At 46.7% G+C, this 19,405-nt stretch overlaps 1 protein-coding gene and 1 long non-coding RNA gene across 4 annotated transcripts in view; one reads left to right on the plus strand and one right to left on the minus strand.

The window, feature by feature from the left end:
• Erlin2 (ER lipid raft associated 2) lies at positions 1 to 16,353 on the plus strand. Of its 3 annotated transcripts, none has more exons than XM_003462888.5 (12): positions 1 to 154; positions 1,224 to 1,345; positions 2,535 to 2,616; positions 4,536 to 4,582; positions 5,117 to 5,178; positions 5,303 to 5,428; positions 8,830 to 8,903; positions 9,053 to 9,111; positions 10,022 to 10,113; positions 10,888 to 10,977; positions 12,631 to 12,710; positions 13,032 to 16,353. In XM_003462888.5, the coding sequence occupies exons 2-12, from the start codon at positions 1,239 to 1,241 to the stop codon at positions 13,230 to 13,232; spliced, it is 1,020 nt and encodes a 339-aa protein (XP_003462936.1). In that variant the 5' UTR covers positions 1 to 154; positions 1,224 to 1,238; the 3' UTR covers positions 13,233 to 16,353. The 3 variants fall into 3 exon arrangements, with proteins under 3 accessions (XP_003462936.1, XP_013000161.1, XP_005000481.1); XM_005000424.4 differs by lacking the exon at positions 1 to 154 and adding an exon at positions 174 to 495; XM_013144707.3 differs by lacking the exon at positions 5,303 to 5,428.
• The window catches only part of LOC134474016 (uncharacterized), a 7,118-nt gene continuing 3,261 nt past the window's right edge, over positions 15,549 to 19,405 (minus strand). Inside the window, exons 3-4 of the long non-coding RNA XR_010044555.1 lie at positions 18,611 to 18,663; positions 15,549 to 16,441 (exon numbers count right to left, since the gene is read on the minus strand). This is a non-coding gene — a long non-coding RNA (uncharacterized LOC134474016). The remainder of the gene's footprint in view (positions 16,442 to 18,610; positions 18,664 to 19,405) is intronic.

Here is a 19,405-nt window from a genome sequence, read left to right on the forward strand (position 1 = left end):
AATGCGAGGCCGCGTGAGGGGGTGTGGCCTCGCGTAAACTGATGGCGTCATCGGAGCGACGGGCCCGGAAGGAAGTAGCGTGCTGAGTAGTGTGGCGGTTTCTGCGGTTACACGCGGCTTCGGACGCGTACGGAGCGCCTGGAGGGACAGCCTGGTACGCAGCCCCCGCCCCTCAGGCGCGCTCCGTGCCTCGCTGCCGCTGCTAACCTGAGCTGAGTCGAGGGGCTCCGGGGCCCTGGCCCCCGCAGCCTGTCTCTGGACACGGGCTGATTAGAGCGTGAGGGAAGCCCATTCTGCCCGCGCCCAGGCGGCCCGAACGGAGGCTGCCTGCCGGTCCCGAGGAGGGCGGAAGGGTCGCGAGGTGGGCGGGGCGGCCCGTGAGGGACACGGGCGCCCCGCAGACCTCTGCTCCCAGAGCCGCGCGCATGGTCCGGGTGCACCCAGCCAACTCTGCTGTCAGTCACCAGAGTTTTCCAGAGCCTCCAGTTCCAGGAAGTGAGTTCCTAGCTAGGTGCCCGCTCCCCGCATCTTGGTGCCAGAACGCAGCTAAACTCAAGAGCCCACGAGGACCCAGCCTGGAGCGCTCGTTCCTTGTCTCCTTTTCCCCTGGACGCAAAGATCCTGGGGATGTGGGTCGTGCCTCCCGTAGAATTCCTGTCCTTCTAGGTCCGAAGGAGTAGTCGAGAAAATGGATGAGAGCCCAGAGAACCCAACCCTGGAACTCTGCTGCCTGCTGTCTCTGTCTCTAGTGTCCGAAAAGAGGAAACCGTGGTTTCTTTTTGAAATGGCAGCAATTAGAACTGGGAGGCTCTGACCGGAATTACATAGCCACAACTGCCTGCCATTTGGCATCCTCTGTAATTTGGGCCAGCCTAGTGCAGCTGCCTCTTTCCCCTTTAGTAGCGTGAGAGGCTCCAGGGACTGCTCGTTCATGTTCACAGGAGGAGAAGGCTACGTTCTAGACCCCGCCCCGTTGGCCCCGTCCTCCCTAGGGCAAAGGCTGCCACCTCTTTGCCGCTTAGGAGTGGTGGAGAATGTAAGTCCAGTTAAGGCATGGGACTGCTGGCTGACAGCAAGGAAGAAAGTGTGGATCTGCCCTTGTGTCCCTACTACAGCAGGCTGTATGAGTCACTTTCAGGAAGCTCAGTTTGGTGACAGTCTCTCGCTGGCATAGTTTGTCTTCCTTGCATCAGACCACACATTTTCCCGTATCTTTTTCCTAGGATAAAAGTTCACTGATGGCTCAATTGGGAGCAGTTGTGGCGCTGGCTTCCGGTTTCTTGTGTGCCTCTCTCTTCTCAGCTGTACACAAGATAGAAGAGGGACATATTGGAGTATATTACAGGTAAGGCAAGAAAGGACGCTTGCAACTTCCTATTAGATGACTCGCTTTCTGCTGATTCTGCTGAATATCTGTGTTGCTGTTTTATTGACTAGGGTGGTCTTTTTATGTTTAGCCTTATGTCAGTGACAAGAAAAACGGTGTGTGTGTGTAAGTGAAAACTTCCCTTCATGTTCTGCCATGATGCTGACATAATGTAGATTTAGAGACAAGCCTCAAGGAACCAGCATTTCCCACCAATGCAGATCATTCTTGAAATACTGTCTCTTGCGTCCATCTGGGAGTCTTGGTTCCACACCATCAGGATACCTCTTTAAAATTTTTGAGTCTCAGTTCTTGATGGCAGTTTTGGGAGACAGCCCATCCTACTTTGGGAGGTTCTTCTAAGATGAACATGTCATGCAAAACTAACGGCCCTGCAAATTGATTCCTATCAATCAAAATCCGTGATACAATCAATGTTCCTCACAGTGAAAGAGTATGTTTTATCTTTTAAAATGAGCTTTGACTTCATAATAAAAACCAGAGAAGCACTTTTAAATCTTGGGCTGCTTTTCTTTTTGTAACTTTGACCAAGATTTTTGCTTTAAGTTTTTATGAGCCCTTTCTTAAGTGTGCCTTCTGATGTTTATCTCTGGATATCTAAAACTCCCAGGCAAGCTAGGCATATTGCTCAACGGTAGAACATGTGCAAGGCCCTAGACTCAATCCCCAGCACCAAAAACATAAGGTGTGTTTAAAATTCTTCTGAGTTGACCATCTCACTGGACTCCACAGCACAGCCAATTGATAACTCTGTTACTGTGTGTAACTGCCCTAATGGATTGCCACAGAATAAACTAATTTGACAAAGTAACACAAACTTCCTTATCTTGAGTGTAGCCAGGCATTCTGCTATCTTTATTTCACTTAGCCTGCATACATGTTTCTCTTCTTGCGAAAACGTTTTATGTTTTACCGTTAGGGTTCCTAGAATACCACGGTTGAGGTAAGAAAGGAAGAAAGGGATCCGTGGACGTGGCTGTGGCACCTGTCACTCCTTCAGTTAAATGTTTAGAAGGCAGAAGGGAAAGGTGGCCCAGAGGGCCTTGATCTGGCATTTTCCTTTTTGTAACTTTGTGCTTGAACTGCCATTTTCCCACTTAGCGTGCTCTTTCTGTGCTGACCTTGCCTCTCCCTCCCTCTCCTGCAGAGGTGGCGCCCTGCTGACTTCCACCAGCGGCCCTGGGTTCCATCTCATGCTTCCTTTCATCACGTCGTATAAGTCCGTTCAGGTATATTTGGCCTGTGTGTTGTGGTTGGATGACTGCAAATCTGGGTTGTTGATTAGGACATGGTTTGAAATTATTGAGCCACTGGGTAGGTAAAGGCCTTTTCAGAGACTGATTTAATGAAACTCTTAGAGCTTTACTCGGTTTTTGAAATAGCTGAATAAAGCCTTGGCTCATCAACTGCAAGTGGTAATTATTTCTTCACTTCAAGACAAAGCCAGAGAAGCATCTATTATAGATATATCCAATCTGCGGCCCAGAGGCCACTCACCCCCTTTTTTTTAGCACTATAAAAAAATATATTTTTAAAAATATTGTTGGTTACCCATATCATATGTTTTATATATGACTGAGAACCTCTTTACCTTGTGCAGCTTAGGCAAAACCAAAAGGTTGGACACAGATAATAGACGAAAAGTCCAGTCACAGACTACCATGATACATAGAAATACAATACGACCATTTTGGTGGTTCTTAAACTTCAGAAATGTGAGCTTATTTTTTTGCAAGGAGAAAGGAAGTTGGATTGGGCAAGGGTATGACAATCAAAACTAGGAGTGAGATTAGTTGTAACATCTAAAGCTTGACTGTGTTAGAGTAGGCATCTATGAGATGTGTCCAACTAGGAAGAATCAAAAGATTTCAAGAATAACTTTTAAGCTAACCCAGCAAGATACAAAGATACCTCATCGTCATTTTCCCACTTAACATGCTCTGTGGTATTCACAGTATATTCTGGTTACATCATTTGAGTTCCATAGTAATCCTGAGAATAGGCTTAACAGGTTACTGTTGCAGAACTGGTAAGTGGAAGCATAAAGTCTTAAGGTTTCTAAGATTCTTTAACAAGTTCACCACAGAGCTGGGCTCTAATTCATGTCTTGCTGCCAAGCAGCTTGAATTGCCAGGGGTCCATACATTACTATCCGATCAAGCAGCTTTTTATTATTAATTTTACTAGTAAAAAGACAAAGTGATGAGACCCATTCGTATCACTGTGGTACAAGCTGCTGGATGGGACAGTCCTGCATGTGCCACTGGTGGTTCATGCCAGTAGGGACATATTAAAAGTCTTTAAGATTTGTAAGATTCCTAAGCCAGAGTCCTTTTGACTAAGCCGTTACTACTCTGCTCATTCATTTATGGTCAGCTTTCAGGGCAAGTAGGGGAAGTACCTTTGCTTACTTTAGAATCATACCCTGTAAGTATTATGAACAGCTAAGTTAGATAAAATTAATAACCAGTTAGATAGGGCTGGGCCCTGAAAGGACTCGTTGCAGAAGGTGAGAACACAACATTGTGGCTGGAGGGGCATCACAGTGGCCAGACTTCCATGCTTCCCTAAGGAACGAATGGCACATTAAGATTGTACTGGAATGAGCACCACCTGATCCAGTGAGTCCAGATTGGCATCAGTTGCCTGGGTGATGACCAGAACATCCGGGCCCATCCCTTCCCCAAAATGACCTTTTCCTTCCGATTCCCTGTTGGCTCAGTAGTAGCTAAGCACCTCTACTTGTGATCTTACTGGTTGATTATAATTTGACTCACGTTTGTACTTCCTTTGTGGTTTTGGACCCACCTTGTAATTTTTGCTCTATAAAATATTCCTGGAGAAATGACTTCTGTGATAGCTCACTTTCGGGTCCTCTCCTATCGGAAGCTCTCAATAAAAATCTTTCCTACTCCTAACTTCCCTAGAATCCGTTCTTCAGTGTCGGGGGACATCAACATGACAAACTTGACATCTAGTAAATTTTCTCCTGTGTCGTAAGGCAGGAAACCAGGCAGGATATCCCTGGGTAACACCAGCAAAGCTCAGTCCAAACAAGTAAACAAGATTGAGGGCACTTGGGATTCTGAATAGTAGGTTACTTTGTCACTGCCCATCTGACAGCATTTGATATTTCTTCTGTTCCCAGACCACACTTCAGACTGACGAAGTGAAGAATGTACCTTGTGGGACCAGGTAAGGGACCCAGAATAAAGTTGTTAAGCCCCAATAAGTAAGAGGAACGGCTGGCTGGCTGGCTGCAGGAAGAGACAGTGACACAGTGCTTTGGTGGTTTTACCAGATTCCCTATTCCCTGGCTCACTGTTCTGCCTTGATGAGGCAGTGAAGTGCCAGAGAGAGGATCGTAGGTTTGTGAAGAGCTGGAGTGCATGATCGTTTTTATTATGAGTATTTTATCTAAAGCGGTGGTAAACATGGACCATAAAATTCCACAGTGACAGTGTTCATCAGAAGACGTTGATTCAAAAGACACGAGCTGCTCTTTTCTCCCTGGAACCCAAGGTCTCATTCATCTCTCAGGAGTATTTTTAGAGGCATCGTTCCTCAGGAGGTGGGGGTGTTGCTGTGAGCTCCATAGATCTCCTTGGAGATCCAAGCTGCCTCACATCCCACAAACGCTGCTCCTTTTCTGCCAGTCACACATCTTAGAAGCTGCGTCATATTCTGGGGCTTTTTTAGTGACATCTTTGCCCCTTTTCCCTCCAACAGTGGTGGTGTGATGATCTACTTCGACAGAATTGAAGTGGTGAACTTCCTGGTCCCAAACGCAGGTGTGTCTTCCATTTTCTCTCAACCCCCCATTTCCCCCCTCAAGCAGGGAGGCCTGCTGTGGGAGAGGAAGCTTGAGGGCGTCTGGCACATTCTGAAGCTGCGCCTCTCTCCCCAACCATGCAGTGTACGACATTGTGAAGAACTACACTGCCGACTATGACAAGGCGCTCATCTTCAACAAGATCCACCACGAGCTGAACCAGTTCTGTAGCGTGCACACACTTCAAGAGGTCTACATAGAGCTGTTTGGTAAGGAGGCTCCCACTGCCTGGTCCTGAGCTGTCTTGGGGCGCGACACATGTCGCAAGGAACAGGTCACAAGGGTGTCTCTGGACAGTGTGGGTGACACTGGAATAAGATGCTAGGGGTGGGCGAGCTTGGTGCATGGGACTCACCATAGAATAAAGTATTCCCTTCCTGCCAAAAGCAGACATGGATGGAAACGTGCCCTCACTGTCCCTAAATATCCTACAATGAAGACAGTGTCTTCTTCAGAAGAAACTTAGAAGTTGTGTGACCCAGTATCCTTATTTGAAGAGGCCCAAAGTGAGAAAGTCAGAGCTGGCTGATAGCAGAGCTGAAACTGGAACCTTCCTCTCCTGTCACCGAGGCCCAGAGCGAGAAGGTCATAGAGCTAGTTGCTAGTTGATAGCAAAACTGAAACTCGAATCTTCCTACTGAGCTTGCTGTCACATCAGTATTCTTTTCTTCCATGTTCTCAGTGTCATAGGACACTCTGAGTGAAGGTGATAAGCATGACATTGTTCACTGTGCTCTCTAGGAGGGAGTGAGAGCTGCAACCTGTTACAGCACCCAAGGTGGTGGGGTGGGTCTCACGTTGTCCCTATAAAGAGGACTGGGAAAAAAATAAACAAAAGGGATCCACATTTTTAGTGGACGTCTTTTGTTCTTTTCAGCGGTGAAGGAAAAAGACATTTCATTAATGGTTATAACTGCTTTGTGCTCTTGTTTAAATTTGCTTCTATCACAGTGACGGTACTAGTACTCCAAACATGTACTCACAAGTTTTTAAAAATAAGTGGAGAAAAATAGTTACCTTGCTTCTAGAAATTTCCTAGTAGCCAATGCTAAAAGTTAATGAACATTTCTTGAAACTAGCTCTGGAAAACATTTTTTTTTTTTTTAGGAATTCTCATAAGATAGACTTTGAGCAAGACTTTTTTTTCCCCCAAAGCTGATAACCCAGGGCCTCATGCATGCTAGGCAAGTGTACTTCTGAACCACAGCCCTAACCTGCAAATGGTTTTGGAAGGAGAAATCATTGATGTAACCTATCGTTATAATTAGGGAAATAAACTTTTGTACTCTTGAAAATTTAGGAAGTCATCAAAATCACTTTTAATTTTCAGCAAGAGAAAATGAATCTGAATTTCTTTTACAAGGTTTTGTGTGATTTTACTTTTGGATTCACTGTCTTCAAGAAAAAATTGATAAATTTGCTACTGATTTTTGTTACCTCAAATAGAATTTTATGAAATGCTAGTTTCTGTCTGGCTGTTGTTTTAGAATTTTTTCTGTTAAATGAATGTTTTAAAGTATTTGAAACAACAAAAGGCAAAGTATCTCTCATGTCCCTAAAGAGAAAATTAAATTGTGCATTGGAATACTTACTGTCTTACGCATAAACTTGGTAGCTTAGTGAAGTATAAATTTTGTATCCAGGAGCTGAGAAAGTACATCCCTTCAAAACCTTGTTCCCCTCAGCTTCTCTCTTGCTGGCAAGCACTGTTGGCCTGGAATCCGCGTGTCTGTCAGGAAAGCTGTCTGGTGGGTGGTAGATGCCGGGAGCTTGGGAGGCCCTCCCACAGCTCCTGCCCGGACCGGCACAGTCTCTGCTCTAGATGTGACTGCCCAGCCTTCGTCACTTCTTCCTCTGCTGCCTCCTTTTTGTCCATTTTAGAAGAACATTTTTCAAGAACCTGCAGAGCTCCTGGTGTTCTCTTAATGCTGTAACTTAGTTGATATTTATTAACGTTGCCCTCATGTATAAACGAAGTGTTAATAGTGTTAGTAAAACACTGGACCAAATAGTTCTAGACTTCACCTGGACCATGGGTTTCTGCCATATCTAGATATAATTTGGTCTGATAAACAGAGGACAGGCAATCAGCCTTTTCTTTTTTCTGGGTTCCTTGGAATTGAACCCAGGGTCTTCTCACTCAGCTACATCTATCTCCCTTTATTTTTTATTTTGAGGTAGAGTCTTGCACAGACAGAACTTGAACTTGCTGTCCTCCTGCCTTGGCCTCCCAGAATGCTGGGATTAGAGGCATGTGCCACCAAGGACAGCCAATGAGGCTATGTAAAGTTTGAGTTTGAGCTAGGGGTGTAGCTCAGTGGCAGAGCACATGCCCAGCATTAGCAAGGCACTGGGTTCAACCACTAGCACCACAAAAAAAAAAAAATTACGAAAAAAGAATAGTGTTTATTTGTAGTTATATTGTTAGGTCTACATCCGTTGCAAGATGCTGACTGACTGGCATTTCTCCCTCAGTGTTAAGGAGTGTATAGAAGTTACCAGTATGTGGGGGGCTGGGGATTTAGCTCAGTGGCATAAGCACCTGCCTTACAAGCAGGCAGTCGTGAGTTCGATCCCCGGTACCAATAAAAAAGAAAAAGACAAAAAAAAAAAGTTACCAGTATGTGGTAACGTTACAGCCCCCTTATCGCTGGTAGGACAGTTGAATAAAGCGCTGTTTAGCATCCTGACAGTCAAAGCATGGTAATAAACAGCTGCTTTTGGCACGCTAGAAGTGGGATCCAGACCCCTTTCCCTGACAGCGGGTAAAGGCTCCATCACCAAGCTGGACTCCAGGTAGCAGGTTCGCTCTGGGCGCTAGCTGGCTTCCGTGGGCCTCAGTTTTGGCATCTCTAAGAGGAAGTAGGCTCGCTGTTGCACAGGGCGCCTTGTTTGGGCACAGCCAACCAAGAAATGGTCACTTAAAGCAGACAGCAGCTGACAACGAGGGAGGTGGGTGATTCTGTTTACAAGTCCCAGCCCAATTTTATTTTCATGGTCTTCTTTGGGCTGCTCAGTGTCTTATCTTTTAGAAACATCTAAAATTAGTAGATTTAATTGCTCACCTATTTTCGGTGGACCTAACATAACTCACTCTTCCTGCTTCGTTGACAGTATAGCCCTACCTTCTCTTTTGCTGCAGTTATTCCAGGGAAAAGCTAGGTATGTCCAAGTAAGGAATGTGCTAGGATTGTTCTTTTTCTTTCTTTGTTTTGTTTTGTTTTTTGTCTTTTTCATTTTTTATCGGTATCGGGGATCAAACTCACGACCGCCTGCTTGCAAGGCAGGCGCTTATGCCGCTGAGCTAAACCCCCAGCCCTCTTTTTCTTTCTTAAGCTCAATCTTCGTAGGGCACAGTTTGCATTTTCAACAGCAAAGGTAGTTTTTACCTCATGCTACAGAAAGGAAACTTCCCCATGTTGCTCATGCAAGGCTGCTCAGGTGCTCACCTCCAGCAGACCTGCAGGTTTCTAGGCTTTGGTGAGTGCACTCCTTCAAGAAGACCTTTTGCCTGCAAAGTACATTCCTGAGCTGGTGTTCCCACTTGTGCCATGCCCTCCACTTCCCAGAGAGAATAACAGCTCTTCTCCTGTGTCTTTCTTGATTCCAGATCAGATAGATGAAAATCTCAAGCTGGCTTTGCAACAGGACCTGACCTCCATGGCCCCTGGGCTTGTCATCCAAGTAAGCTTTGCCACCATGGGAGAGTCCTTAGTGACAGTGCATGTTCTCTTTCGGAGATGTGCTTTCTGCACAGGAGGGCCTAGGGCACTTGAGAATTTATGGGCCCTAGCTCCCTGACCTTCCCAGCAGCTGCTCTTTGTGTCCTCCAGGCCGTGCGGGTGACCAAGCCCAATATCCCCGAGGCAATCCGAAGAAACTATGAGTTGATGTGAGTATGCCCTGTCCTCCCTGCACCAGGCTCTACACTCCCTTTCTCAAGTACCTGCTAGAGCCTGTCACACTATTAAACTGGGCTGGCGATCAGGGCCCTGCCAGGCTCTATCTCTGACTGAGAGCAGTGGTGCTTCTAGAAAGCCAGAAGCTGTGCACTGTGTCCATGGCTCATGCCAGAGGTGGACACAGGAGAAAGATGGTGCACAAGCACATATAACTTACTAAGATGCGCTGAATCGGTAGCTGGCTCGGCTTTGAGCCTGAATCTTATGTTGTCCATGTTGGTCTGGAAGTCCTAGGCTTAGTGATCCTCCCACCTCAGTCTTCCGATTTGTTGGTGCTGTAGTCACAAATGCCACTGTACCTGGCTGTTACGTTAGATTCTCTTTCCCAAAAGTTACCCTGGAGGTGAAGGAAAGCTGCGTTCGCTCTGCCTCAGTGAGCTCAGGTGCTTCAGAGCAGACGGCTTCAGTTTGGCTCCGGCTCTTGCACAAGTTCAGTGTAGTTACTGGCTCTTGTTTTAGGGCTGAGGTGAGGCCCAGCATCATGGCCAGGCGCAGGTGGAGGAGCAAAGCTGCTCCCCAGGCAGCCAGGATGCAGAGTCAGCCCTTTCCCAAACCACTGCACAGGGAACCCTCCTGAGCCAGGCACACCCCCCTGCCAAAGGCCCCACCTCGAAACACTGCTGCTTTGGCAACCAAGCCTTGAGGCACAATCCAGATCCAGACTCTGGCAAGGCTTGTGCTGCTGCTTGCAGCTGACCAGCTTCCCCTGGGCCCTTGGAGGTTCCAGGGGGAGTGAGCAATCAACAGGCCTCTGTAGAGAAGAGCTGGTTCTCTACCAGGTGGTGAAGCTACCCAGCAGCTTCACTGTATGACCTCGGCTCCTCCTTACTGCCCCTTCAGGGAAAGCGAGAAGACAAAGCTTCTCATCGCAGCTCAGAAACAGAAGGTGGTGGAGAAGGAAGCCGAGACGGAGCGGAAGAAAGCGCTCATTGGTCTGATGATGGTTCTACACTCCTCATCTGGGGCAGGAGGGCTGGGATTGGGGGAGGAAGAGTTTCCATCTACCTCTTATGTGGAAGGAGGCTTTCTCGTTAATGGGTAATTCCTAAAATAATGGCCATCGCATACTGCACATTACCATGAGGTGTGTACTTCCCTGCCCTTGGGGTGTGCAGGAGCTCAGTCCTCATGCCTACCCTGAGAAGGAAGCAGTGTCCTGACCTCAGTCTAATAGACTGAAGCACAGAGAGTTAAATACAACTGAGGTCTCCAGTCGTGTGGAAGTGAGGGGCTGGGCTTCCAGGCCAGGCAGTCTGCCTCTAAAAACTATGCTCCTGGTCACTGCACTGTAGGACCACCAGCCAAGCTGAGTGCTTCCTAAAGTGAAGCACATGGTAGAAACAGTCCATAAACACTCCTGTGGGATCTAGGTGGGGTGCTTCTCACCTGTAATCCTGGCACTTGGGAGGCAGAGGATCCCAGTGATTTCAAGGCCAGTCTGGGATACATGGAGAGACCTGGTCTCAAACAAGGAAGTAGAACATTCCTGTGAAAGGAAACGAAGTTAGGTGTCCTCACTCTCCTCAGACAAACAGCTCTGCTCCCTGATCCGGGTCCTCCTGTGCCTGTCTCAGTGATGCAGCACCGCTGTGCCCTCCAGGCTTGCGTGGCACAGCTGGCCCCTGAGGACAGGCTCTCCCTCCACACATAACTACGTGGTGTGAAGAGTGCAGTCAATGAGTCTTTCCTCACCCTCATTTACACAGAGGCAGAAAAAGTGGCTCAGGTTGCAGAAATCACCTATGGGCAGAAGGTCATGGAGAAGGAGACGGAGAAAAGGATTTCAGAAATTGAAGGTGAGCAAAGTGGCACTGATATCCGAGTTTTGCTCAACCCCGCTTTTTGGCAAGCAAGTGACAGGGTTGTTCCCCTCGCTCTTTAGTCTGTGTTCTCGGACATGGTAACCTCCCTGAAACATGCATCCTCCTCTGTGCTGAGATGGGGTTTGGCGGTGTCTTCCACCAGGCCGGCATCTGATGCCTACATCTGGGTCCATTCCTTCATTCAGCAGACATTGAGTACTGTGGCACACAGGCTCTTTGCTCAGCCTGAGAGAAGGCAGTCATGGTCCCTACTGGCCTGGAGCTCACAGCCTCACAGGGGCTTGAGACGGCCACAGCAACAGCTTACTGCCCTCTCCTTGTCCCCCTCGAGAGTCAGATGGTGCCAATTTTGTGATCTCCAAGTTTGCACTCAGGGCCTATAAATTATTCCAAAAGAGGCACTTTGCTCAGCACCAAGAACACTGGTGCTGATGGGTTTTCTTCACCAGCCCTGAGTTTCCACCTCCATCCCACTCTTTTTACTTCATGAAGTGCCTTCTCTTAAGCAAATCCTAAGACAGAAATGGGCCCTCAGGGCAGCTCCAGGGCTCTGCGTCGCATCCACCTGCATTCATTATGAGGCCTGTCAGGCTCGGCAGGGCCACTGAGGAGCCAATTAGGATTTTACAGGGCAGTAGCTCCCCACTGGCAGCTCTGCAGATCAGTACCCTTTATTTCCCAAGAGCCCATGTCATTGGGTTCTGTGGCAGCTGAGTCGTGGCACAGCAACAGGGCCAGGCCCGAGGCCCACATTGAGACCCCTGCACACACACTTCCTGTCCAGCCATTCTGCTGCAAACACTCCTCCCACAAGGCTGGCCTCGTCCCGGGGCAGGGGGAAGACCCTGCATGCTCCCTCTGCGTAACAGAAAGCCAGACTCAGCCATGTAGGAGGTGCATTGCTCAAGTCCACAGGGCTGCTGCTCTGGACCACAGGATGTAATTCTTTCAGAATTGTGTCAGCTTGAACACTTCAAAAGATGACTGGTAAAAATAAGAAGGAAACAGACTTGGCAAGGGGCTGTATTATTTACACTTAATGGTGTTCATTTATGAGGTTCTCGCCATATTCAGAACCTTCTTAATGCTTCCCTTGCTTAAGCTATATAGCATGAGAGGGCTGAGATAGAAAGTTCTGTAAGTGGACCCTGAAGCAGAGGCCACTACCACATTGTTCCACAGAAATGGAGCGGTACCAGAAGGAAGTGCATGAGAAAGGAGGTGTCTGTGGGCAGCAGCCTTCTGTAGCTAATGCTGTCAGTGGATACAGTCTTAGCCCCAGCACTGGTATAGCTCAGCAAGTCCCTGTCCTGGAGAGATACCTGCTTTCAAAGCACTTTTTCCTTGGTTGATCCTTAAAACTAGTACAGTAGGAAAAAAAATACCTTTTCCTAGCTTCATGAATGAGGAAACCAGAGCAAGGGGGAGAAAGCAGTCTGCCGAGTGACAGAGGCAAAAGTGTCAGGGCCCAGAGCACAATCTGTGTTGGGTGAGTTGTTTGGGGGTAGGGGCTGCTAGGGCCGGAACCCAGGCTTCATTCCCCTGAGGCAGGAATCCTGCCCCTGAGCCACACCAGCAGCCCACACAGCATGGTCTCCTGAGCGCCCCTGCTGTCCCCACCCCCAGATGCTGCATTTCTGGCCCGGGAGAAGGCAAAGGCCGATGCCGAGTGCTACACTGCTCTGAAAATAGCTGAAGCGAATAAGGTAAGGGTCAGCTTGGCTTCGGGTTGGGAGTGTGTGCTGGGAGCAGCTGGTGTTGGTGACGGCCACATCCAGAGTCTCTGGGCCGCTCGGGACCCCTGTTTTGTGTGGGACGGGGGTCTCTGGAGCAGTTTAAGGTGGTAACTTCTAAATCTCACCATCCACGTGGAAGGCCTTAGACCACTGTCTCTGAGAGAAATTGTTTCCATTACTAGTGTTGGGGGGGGGGGGCCTGGAAGAGGCCCCCCCACATGAAGACTGCAGGGGGTCCCCCTAGCTTTCTTAGCATTCATCTCACCTAAGCCTCCTCGCTGTTCGCCACAGCTGAAGCTGACCCCAGAATATCTGCAGCTGATGAAGTACAAGGCCATTGCTTCCAACAGCAAGATTTACTTCGGCAAAGACATCCCCAACATGTTCATGGACCATGCAGGCAGCCCAGGTGGGCAGCTAGAAGGGCTGGCAGAGACGCTGGGCTCCGACGTGGAGGAAGAGCCTGTGGAGACCCCCAGAAAGGAGAACTGAAAGCTCCCGCCTCACTGACACTCACAGAGATCTTTATTTTTTGAGATGGCACAGAATGCTTCTTCCTCCCTTACTGCCTTCTTGGACTCCCCAAGTTACTGTTATGAAAAAGAAATGGACTTAGATCTATCTCTCCCGGGAAGGGAGGGCAGGGACCGATGGTTTGGGGTTTTATAAACGTAAGTAGATTGTGTGGCTTCTGCTAAGACTTATACACCGTGGCTTTGACCTCTGACCCACAGGCACCATTCCACAGCTGTCACTAAGCAGTGGGCTACTGCCCCCAGGGGCTTCGAGTCTGCTTGTCTCACCCCTTACCTCTGGAGCTCACAGCTGAGCAGAAGGAAAAAAACCGCTGCACTGCCAGGAGCACTCAAGTTCCTGGCAGCTTTGGTAGTGTGCAGACAGTCGCCCAGAGGCAAAGTCAGTAGGGCGGTCTCAGAGCCCTCCTAAGGAAGAAGTGGTGCTAAATTTTGCAAGATTTTCTATACACTACGCTCCTTTCCCTGGGGCTCAGGGTCATGGCTCTAACTACATTTCCAGAGTCAGGGCTTCATTCTCTCCACCACTCATATCTTTTTGAAACTTTCCACCTAATCCATGATTTGCTTTCTTCTCAAGTCATGTGTTGGTTCTGGGCAGCATCAAGATAGGAACAAGTTAAGTGTCTCCCAGGCTGCCGACCTGGGACGTCCGTTACTCCAGCTGGCTGCTTTCGCACCTGCTTGGCCGGTGCTGTGTGCACCTCAAGCACAGGTCTTTGCTGTGGTGCTACAGGGAGGAGCTCTGCCACCTCTCATGGAGGAGGAAGGGTCCACGAAGGGATTTCCTGGTGTCGGCCTTGGCCTGTGTCCAGGGTCTGACGCTGCTAAAAGGATCCTGTCCGCAGTAGCTAAGTGATTTTAAACCCGAGCTCCACACAGCCACCCGGGGCTCTGACTGGTGGTAGCCCTCCAGGGAGGGCTGTCTGCAAGTCAGTCCACACCTTGGGCTCAAGTGATGAAAGCCTCAAAATGCAGTCGGAGTGTTTGGTTTTGATACAGGATAAGGAAAGCAAAAGTTTATAATGTACTAGGTGAGGAGGTGCACACCTGTAACCCCAGCACTCCGGAGGCTGAAATGGAAGGATTGCTGTGAGTTTGAGACCAGCCTGGGCTAAAAAAGTGAGCTCACAGCTTGAACTGTGTAGTGAGATCCTGTGACCCTCCCCAACAAAGGTTTTGTCTTGAAAGTGGAGTTTGGAGGGGACTGCAGCCTGTTGCAGGGTTGTTAAGTGGCAGACAGCCTTCTGGAGTTAATTCACAAGCATATTTTTATCCCGCATAGTAACCGTGACCTCAGGATTTGCCCTTGTTATTAGCTGTCCCCATCTAAAGCAAAAACAAAAACTGCCTGTTATGTTCGTCTTCCCTAGGCGAAGGGTATGAAAGATGCTTTTTGGCTGTAGTTCCCGCTCCAGTTTTCGCTCTATCCCCGGGCTTCTGGTTCATCAAATGGTCTTAGTGCTCAGGCCAGCATGGTGCTAAGTGACAACAGGCTTGGCAGGCACCAGGGCAGTGTTTGGCTTACCTAAGAGTGAATGAGGAACCAGATTGTCTCTTAAACCCACATGCCTGGTTTTTGTTTGTTTGTTTTTTGGTACTGGGACTTGAACTCATGACTGTGTGCTTGCTAAGCAGGCATTTGTGCCGCTAAATCCCAGCCCTAGCTGAGCTATATCCCAACCCTCATGTCTGTTTGCCTGGAAAGAGACAAGGTGTTAACTCCCTCCCTTCACACGCTGCCCTTCCCCTCTAGTCCCCAACACAGAGAATTCTCCAGCCAGGTCCCTGCCATGCTCTCTGCAGGCAGCAAAACATTCCCAATCACAGTCTGCCTCTGTCCCTGGCAGCAGGGCATCCTGGCCACGTGGTGTCCATGCTTCTCTGGAGTTTTTCACCAGCTGGGCATCAGCAGATGTAGTTTACCAGGGAAGGTTATCTGCAGTCTGGAAGTGCTCTCCTCAGGGTCCTAACTCAAGTCTCTCCGGTTCTGGTTCCGTTCTGACCTCCTTCCCTCCTTCTCTCCTTCCCTCATGTTAATGTCACTTCCACATTAAACGAAGACTAGAAACCGCATCTTGCCAGGTAGCACCGGTCCCATGGCTACAGGTCCCATCTGAGAATCAAATCACAAAGTCAGCAGTCTCCTAACGGGGCTACCAATGCATCTGTGAATCTTTGTCCTTCTAATGCTTATTAGAAAATTTGATCTGAAACTATTTCAGTTCTGAACATGTAAAATGTGATAGCCTGCAGTTTGGTAGGCAGTGAAGTACTGGCTGCTATTTGTAAGTGGAGCTTTTATCAAAATAAGTAAATGTTTATAAAATTTAGTTTTTGAAGGATTTTCCAAAGAACCGTTACCTGGTGGAATGTTTCTCACTTGTTAAAGTTTGCAGAAGTGATTGCTATTCAGTACTGTTTTTAATCACTTTTTTAAATATAAGGACAGAAAGTTTGTAAGGAAGCCAAAGTTTGTTGATAATTTTTATAAAACTAAAATGGATTTGGAGGGACTTATGATTATATTGAAGAGGAAATCACTAATGAACTTAGCAATATATTGATCCAAACTAAGGAGATATTTTATAAATCTGGGGCCATTTCTATAGGCCTGTGTATCTCTCAGCATTGAAACTTCATCTGAGGGGAGTAGTGAAAGTACGATGATCAGATTTACTGACTTTGACTATTTGTTTGATTGGAGATACTCTGTAAACCTAACCACTACTTCCTGGTTCTATTCAGTAGGGTACTGTTTCTGTGTTTCCTTGTAAAAGAGGTAATAGCCAATCATTGTGTGTTTGTATTTCCATTCCTTTTTATCTCTGCTTTTGTGTAGGCTGGTGATTGAAAAGTCAAAGTAATTTTTTTTTCAAAGAGCCCCAAGGGCTTAATGATGCCCTTTGTAATGGAGTAATGATTCTTGTTATATGAATCATTCTATAAATGATACTGATGGTATAATTGCCTTGGGTCGCTAGCTGGAGGAATTGTTTTGGACAACACAAAAGGCTCTCGTGTGAATTTATGTCTCAGTTTTATTTTCGGTCTTGTTAAATAAAATGAGTCTGTGTTCACATTTTTGTTTAAAGTTTAGCGGGGCTGGAGGTTTAGCTCGGTGGCATAAGCGCCCGCCTTGCAAGCAGGCAGTCGTGAGTTCAATCCCTGGTACCGATAAAAAGGAAAAAGACAAAAGAAAAAGAAAGTAAAGTTTAGCGATAGCTGCTATTAAGATAATATGATATAAAGAAATCAAACATCCTGGTCAGTGAGCCAAGTCTCACTGAAAATATGTCGAGATGAAAATCTTCCCATTGTCAACACCACAACCCACACAGCACCACCAAAATAATACCTTAGTTTTTGAACATGACACAATTCCTAGCGCATACTTCAGAGATTCATCATTTCAAAGAATACATGGCTGCTGGGCAGAGCAACACATGCCTATAATCCCAGTACTTGGGAGGCTGAAACAGGAGGATCACCACAAATTCAAGGTCAGCCTGAAATATGTAGAAGACCGTGTCTCAAAAAAGAAGAATACGTGGCTGCCAAAGGGCAGAATTATTTTCAATTGACCCCAGATTCGTTTTGGTTGGTTGAATAAGTCAGTCCCAGTCCCTGCTCCGGCCAGCTGCCAAGCAGAGTATTACCAGGTGATAACTGATGACGGCGAGTGTAAGTTCCAGACAAATAACCAGTAATTTGTGTACAGATCCGTAATATTGCATTAGACATACTAAGATACATATGCAGAGTCTGCCCAGAAATGTATGCCCACGTCAGTAGTTCACCGTGCTGGAAGCTCACAGCCCAAAGCTCACTGTGAGCCCCTGTTGGAGTGGTAACTTGTATGTATCTCACGATATCTCAGTAAATTTAGGATTCCCAACTTTTTACAACTTTTTTTTTCCTGATACATTTTTTGTGCACTTTGTATATTTATCTGAAATTCACATTTAGCTGGGTATCTTGTGTTTGTCAGATGTGGCAACTATAATCCAGGCATTCTTGTTTTATCTTTTGTTTTTTTAAATAGTTTCCTTTTTGTTGTGGTACTGGGGATTAAATTTAGGGACACTCCTACTGAGCTATGGCCTCAACCCTTTTTATTTTTTATTTTGTGATAGTTGCCAGGGCTGGCCTCGAAATTTGGAATTCTCCTTCCTCAGCCTTCCAGTTAGCTGGAATTACAGGCATGTGCCACCGTGTCCTATTATTGGGGATTTTTTTTAATGATGCCTTCTACTCTATTTCTATTGCTCTGAGAGCCTGATACACAAATATTGTGTACTTAAGATTGGATCGGTAAATCAAGAGTACAGTAATTGGAGCCAGGTGTAGCGATGCATGCCTATAATCCTAGCATTTGGGAGGCTGAGGCAAGAAGATTGCTATGAGTTTGAGGCCAGTTTAGGCTACATAGTGAGTGAGTTCAAGGGATAGTCAACTACATAATGAAACCTTGTCTCAAAAAAGTGTGTGTGTGTGTGTACAGACATACATTTGTTTCTTTTAATTTTTTTTTAATCTTTTTGAGACAGGGTCTCTCTATGCAGTTCATGCTGGCCTTGAGCTCGCAATGATCCTCCTGCCTCAGCCTCCTGAGCGCTAGGATTACAGGCGTAAGCCACCATGCCCGGCTACATACATATATTTGTATAGAGAGAGTAATTGGAGGTAGACTTCTAAGGTTCATGTCACTTCTCATCTATAAAATGGACTGAATAGCTTGGTGCATGCCTGTAATCCCAGCTACTTGCATGAGATGGGGGATAAATTCAAGACCAGCCAATTTAGCAAGACTTATCTCAAAATAAAAAAAGGCCAGGCATGTAGCTCAGTGGAGAAATGCTCCTGGGTTTAATCTCAAGAACATCCTCCCAAAAATGTTGTGAGTGGACTTTATGAAATAATGCACATGAAGGGCTTTACTGCTGTGCTTCATATTTACAAGAATTCAAAAATTATGTTCAATCATCTGGAAAAAATAGGCTAAAAAGCACAGAACGATGAAGTGACAGTGACAAAAAAGACTTAAGATTATAAACAGGATGGCACACTGAGAACTTGCGTGGCCATGCCCTATGGGAATGCACACCCCTGCAGAAATGAGCCTGTGGGAAAGGTGTGGCCTTGCAGGGAAGAACTGTCTGGGTCTGGGCTCCAGCACCCCAAACAGGGCTGGGGACCAGCACAGAGGTGCAGCACTCCCCTAGCATTAGGCTGGATATCAAACCTGAAAAGCTAGAAAGAAAGAAAAAAATGTTAAAACCAAGAAGCTAAAAAGTGATTATAATAAAACTCATAGCCAGATATGTTGGGACATACCTGTAATCCCAGCACACTGGGAGGCTGAGGCAGGAGGATCGCAAACTCAAATCCTAAATAAATAAATAACATTCAAATCCCATGTGATCGATCAATGACTTAGTAAGACCCTGTCTCAAAGTAATAAAAAGACTGGAGATACAGCCCATTGTGAAGCCATGAGTTACCCCAGTATGTACATATGTACACCACACACACACACACACACACACACACACACACACACACGCACCCCTGCCTCACGGGCTAACCCAGAAAAGCCCAGCAGGAAGTGCAATAATTCACATTTTAAGTTGCATAATGGTCAAATTTGCTTGAAGAATTGTGTATTTTTAAAGAATTTACATAAGTTTGGGCAATTTGAAAATAGTTGCCTGCAAATAAAAAATAATCCAGGGGTTGGTGTGGATAGCATTTTCTTAGTCTTCAGAGGCTGTATAGGGTGGTTTCAGTGTCATGAAAGATGAGGTGACTCCTAAAGGTTCTCTGGTTGGAGTCTCCAGTGACATTCCAAAGTCACATTGTGACAGTGCTTATGGGTGATCATTTGAGCAGGATGTGTGTGATTTCTCCATTTCTCTTCAAAGCCAAGTAACCAGGCACATTGACTTCCTATTATTTTATCTCTTTAATCCCCTCAAAAGAATCACAGAGGGGTCAGAAAGAAACAATTTAAAAATTTATGTATGGTTTTTTCCATAAAGAAGGTCACAGACTAGAGAAGTTAATGTTTGAAAAACTTGATGGCATTTATAGTAAATAAATAGACTACATTTTAGGTTGGTTATAAAATCT

The sequence above is a fragment of the Cavia porcellus genome, unplaced genomic scaffold, assembly GCF_034190915.1.
Source record: "Cavia porcellus strain 051 isolate PalLab524CR breed Dunkin Hartley unplaced genomic scaffold, mCavPor4.1 scaffold_29, whole genome shotgun sequence".
NCBI lineage: Eukaryota > Metazoa > Chordata > Mammalia > Rodentia > Caviidae > Cavia > Cavia porcellus.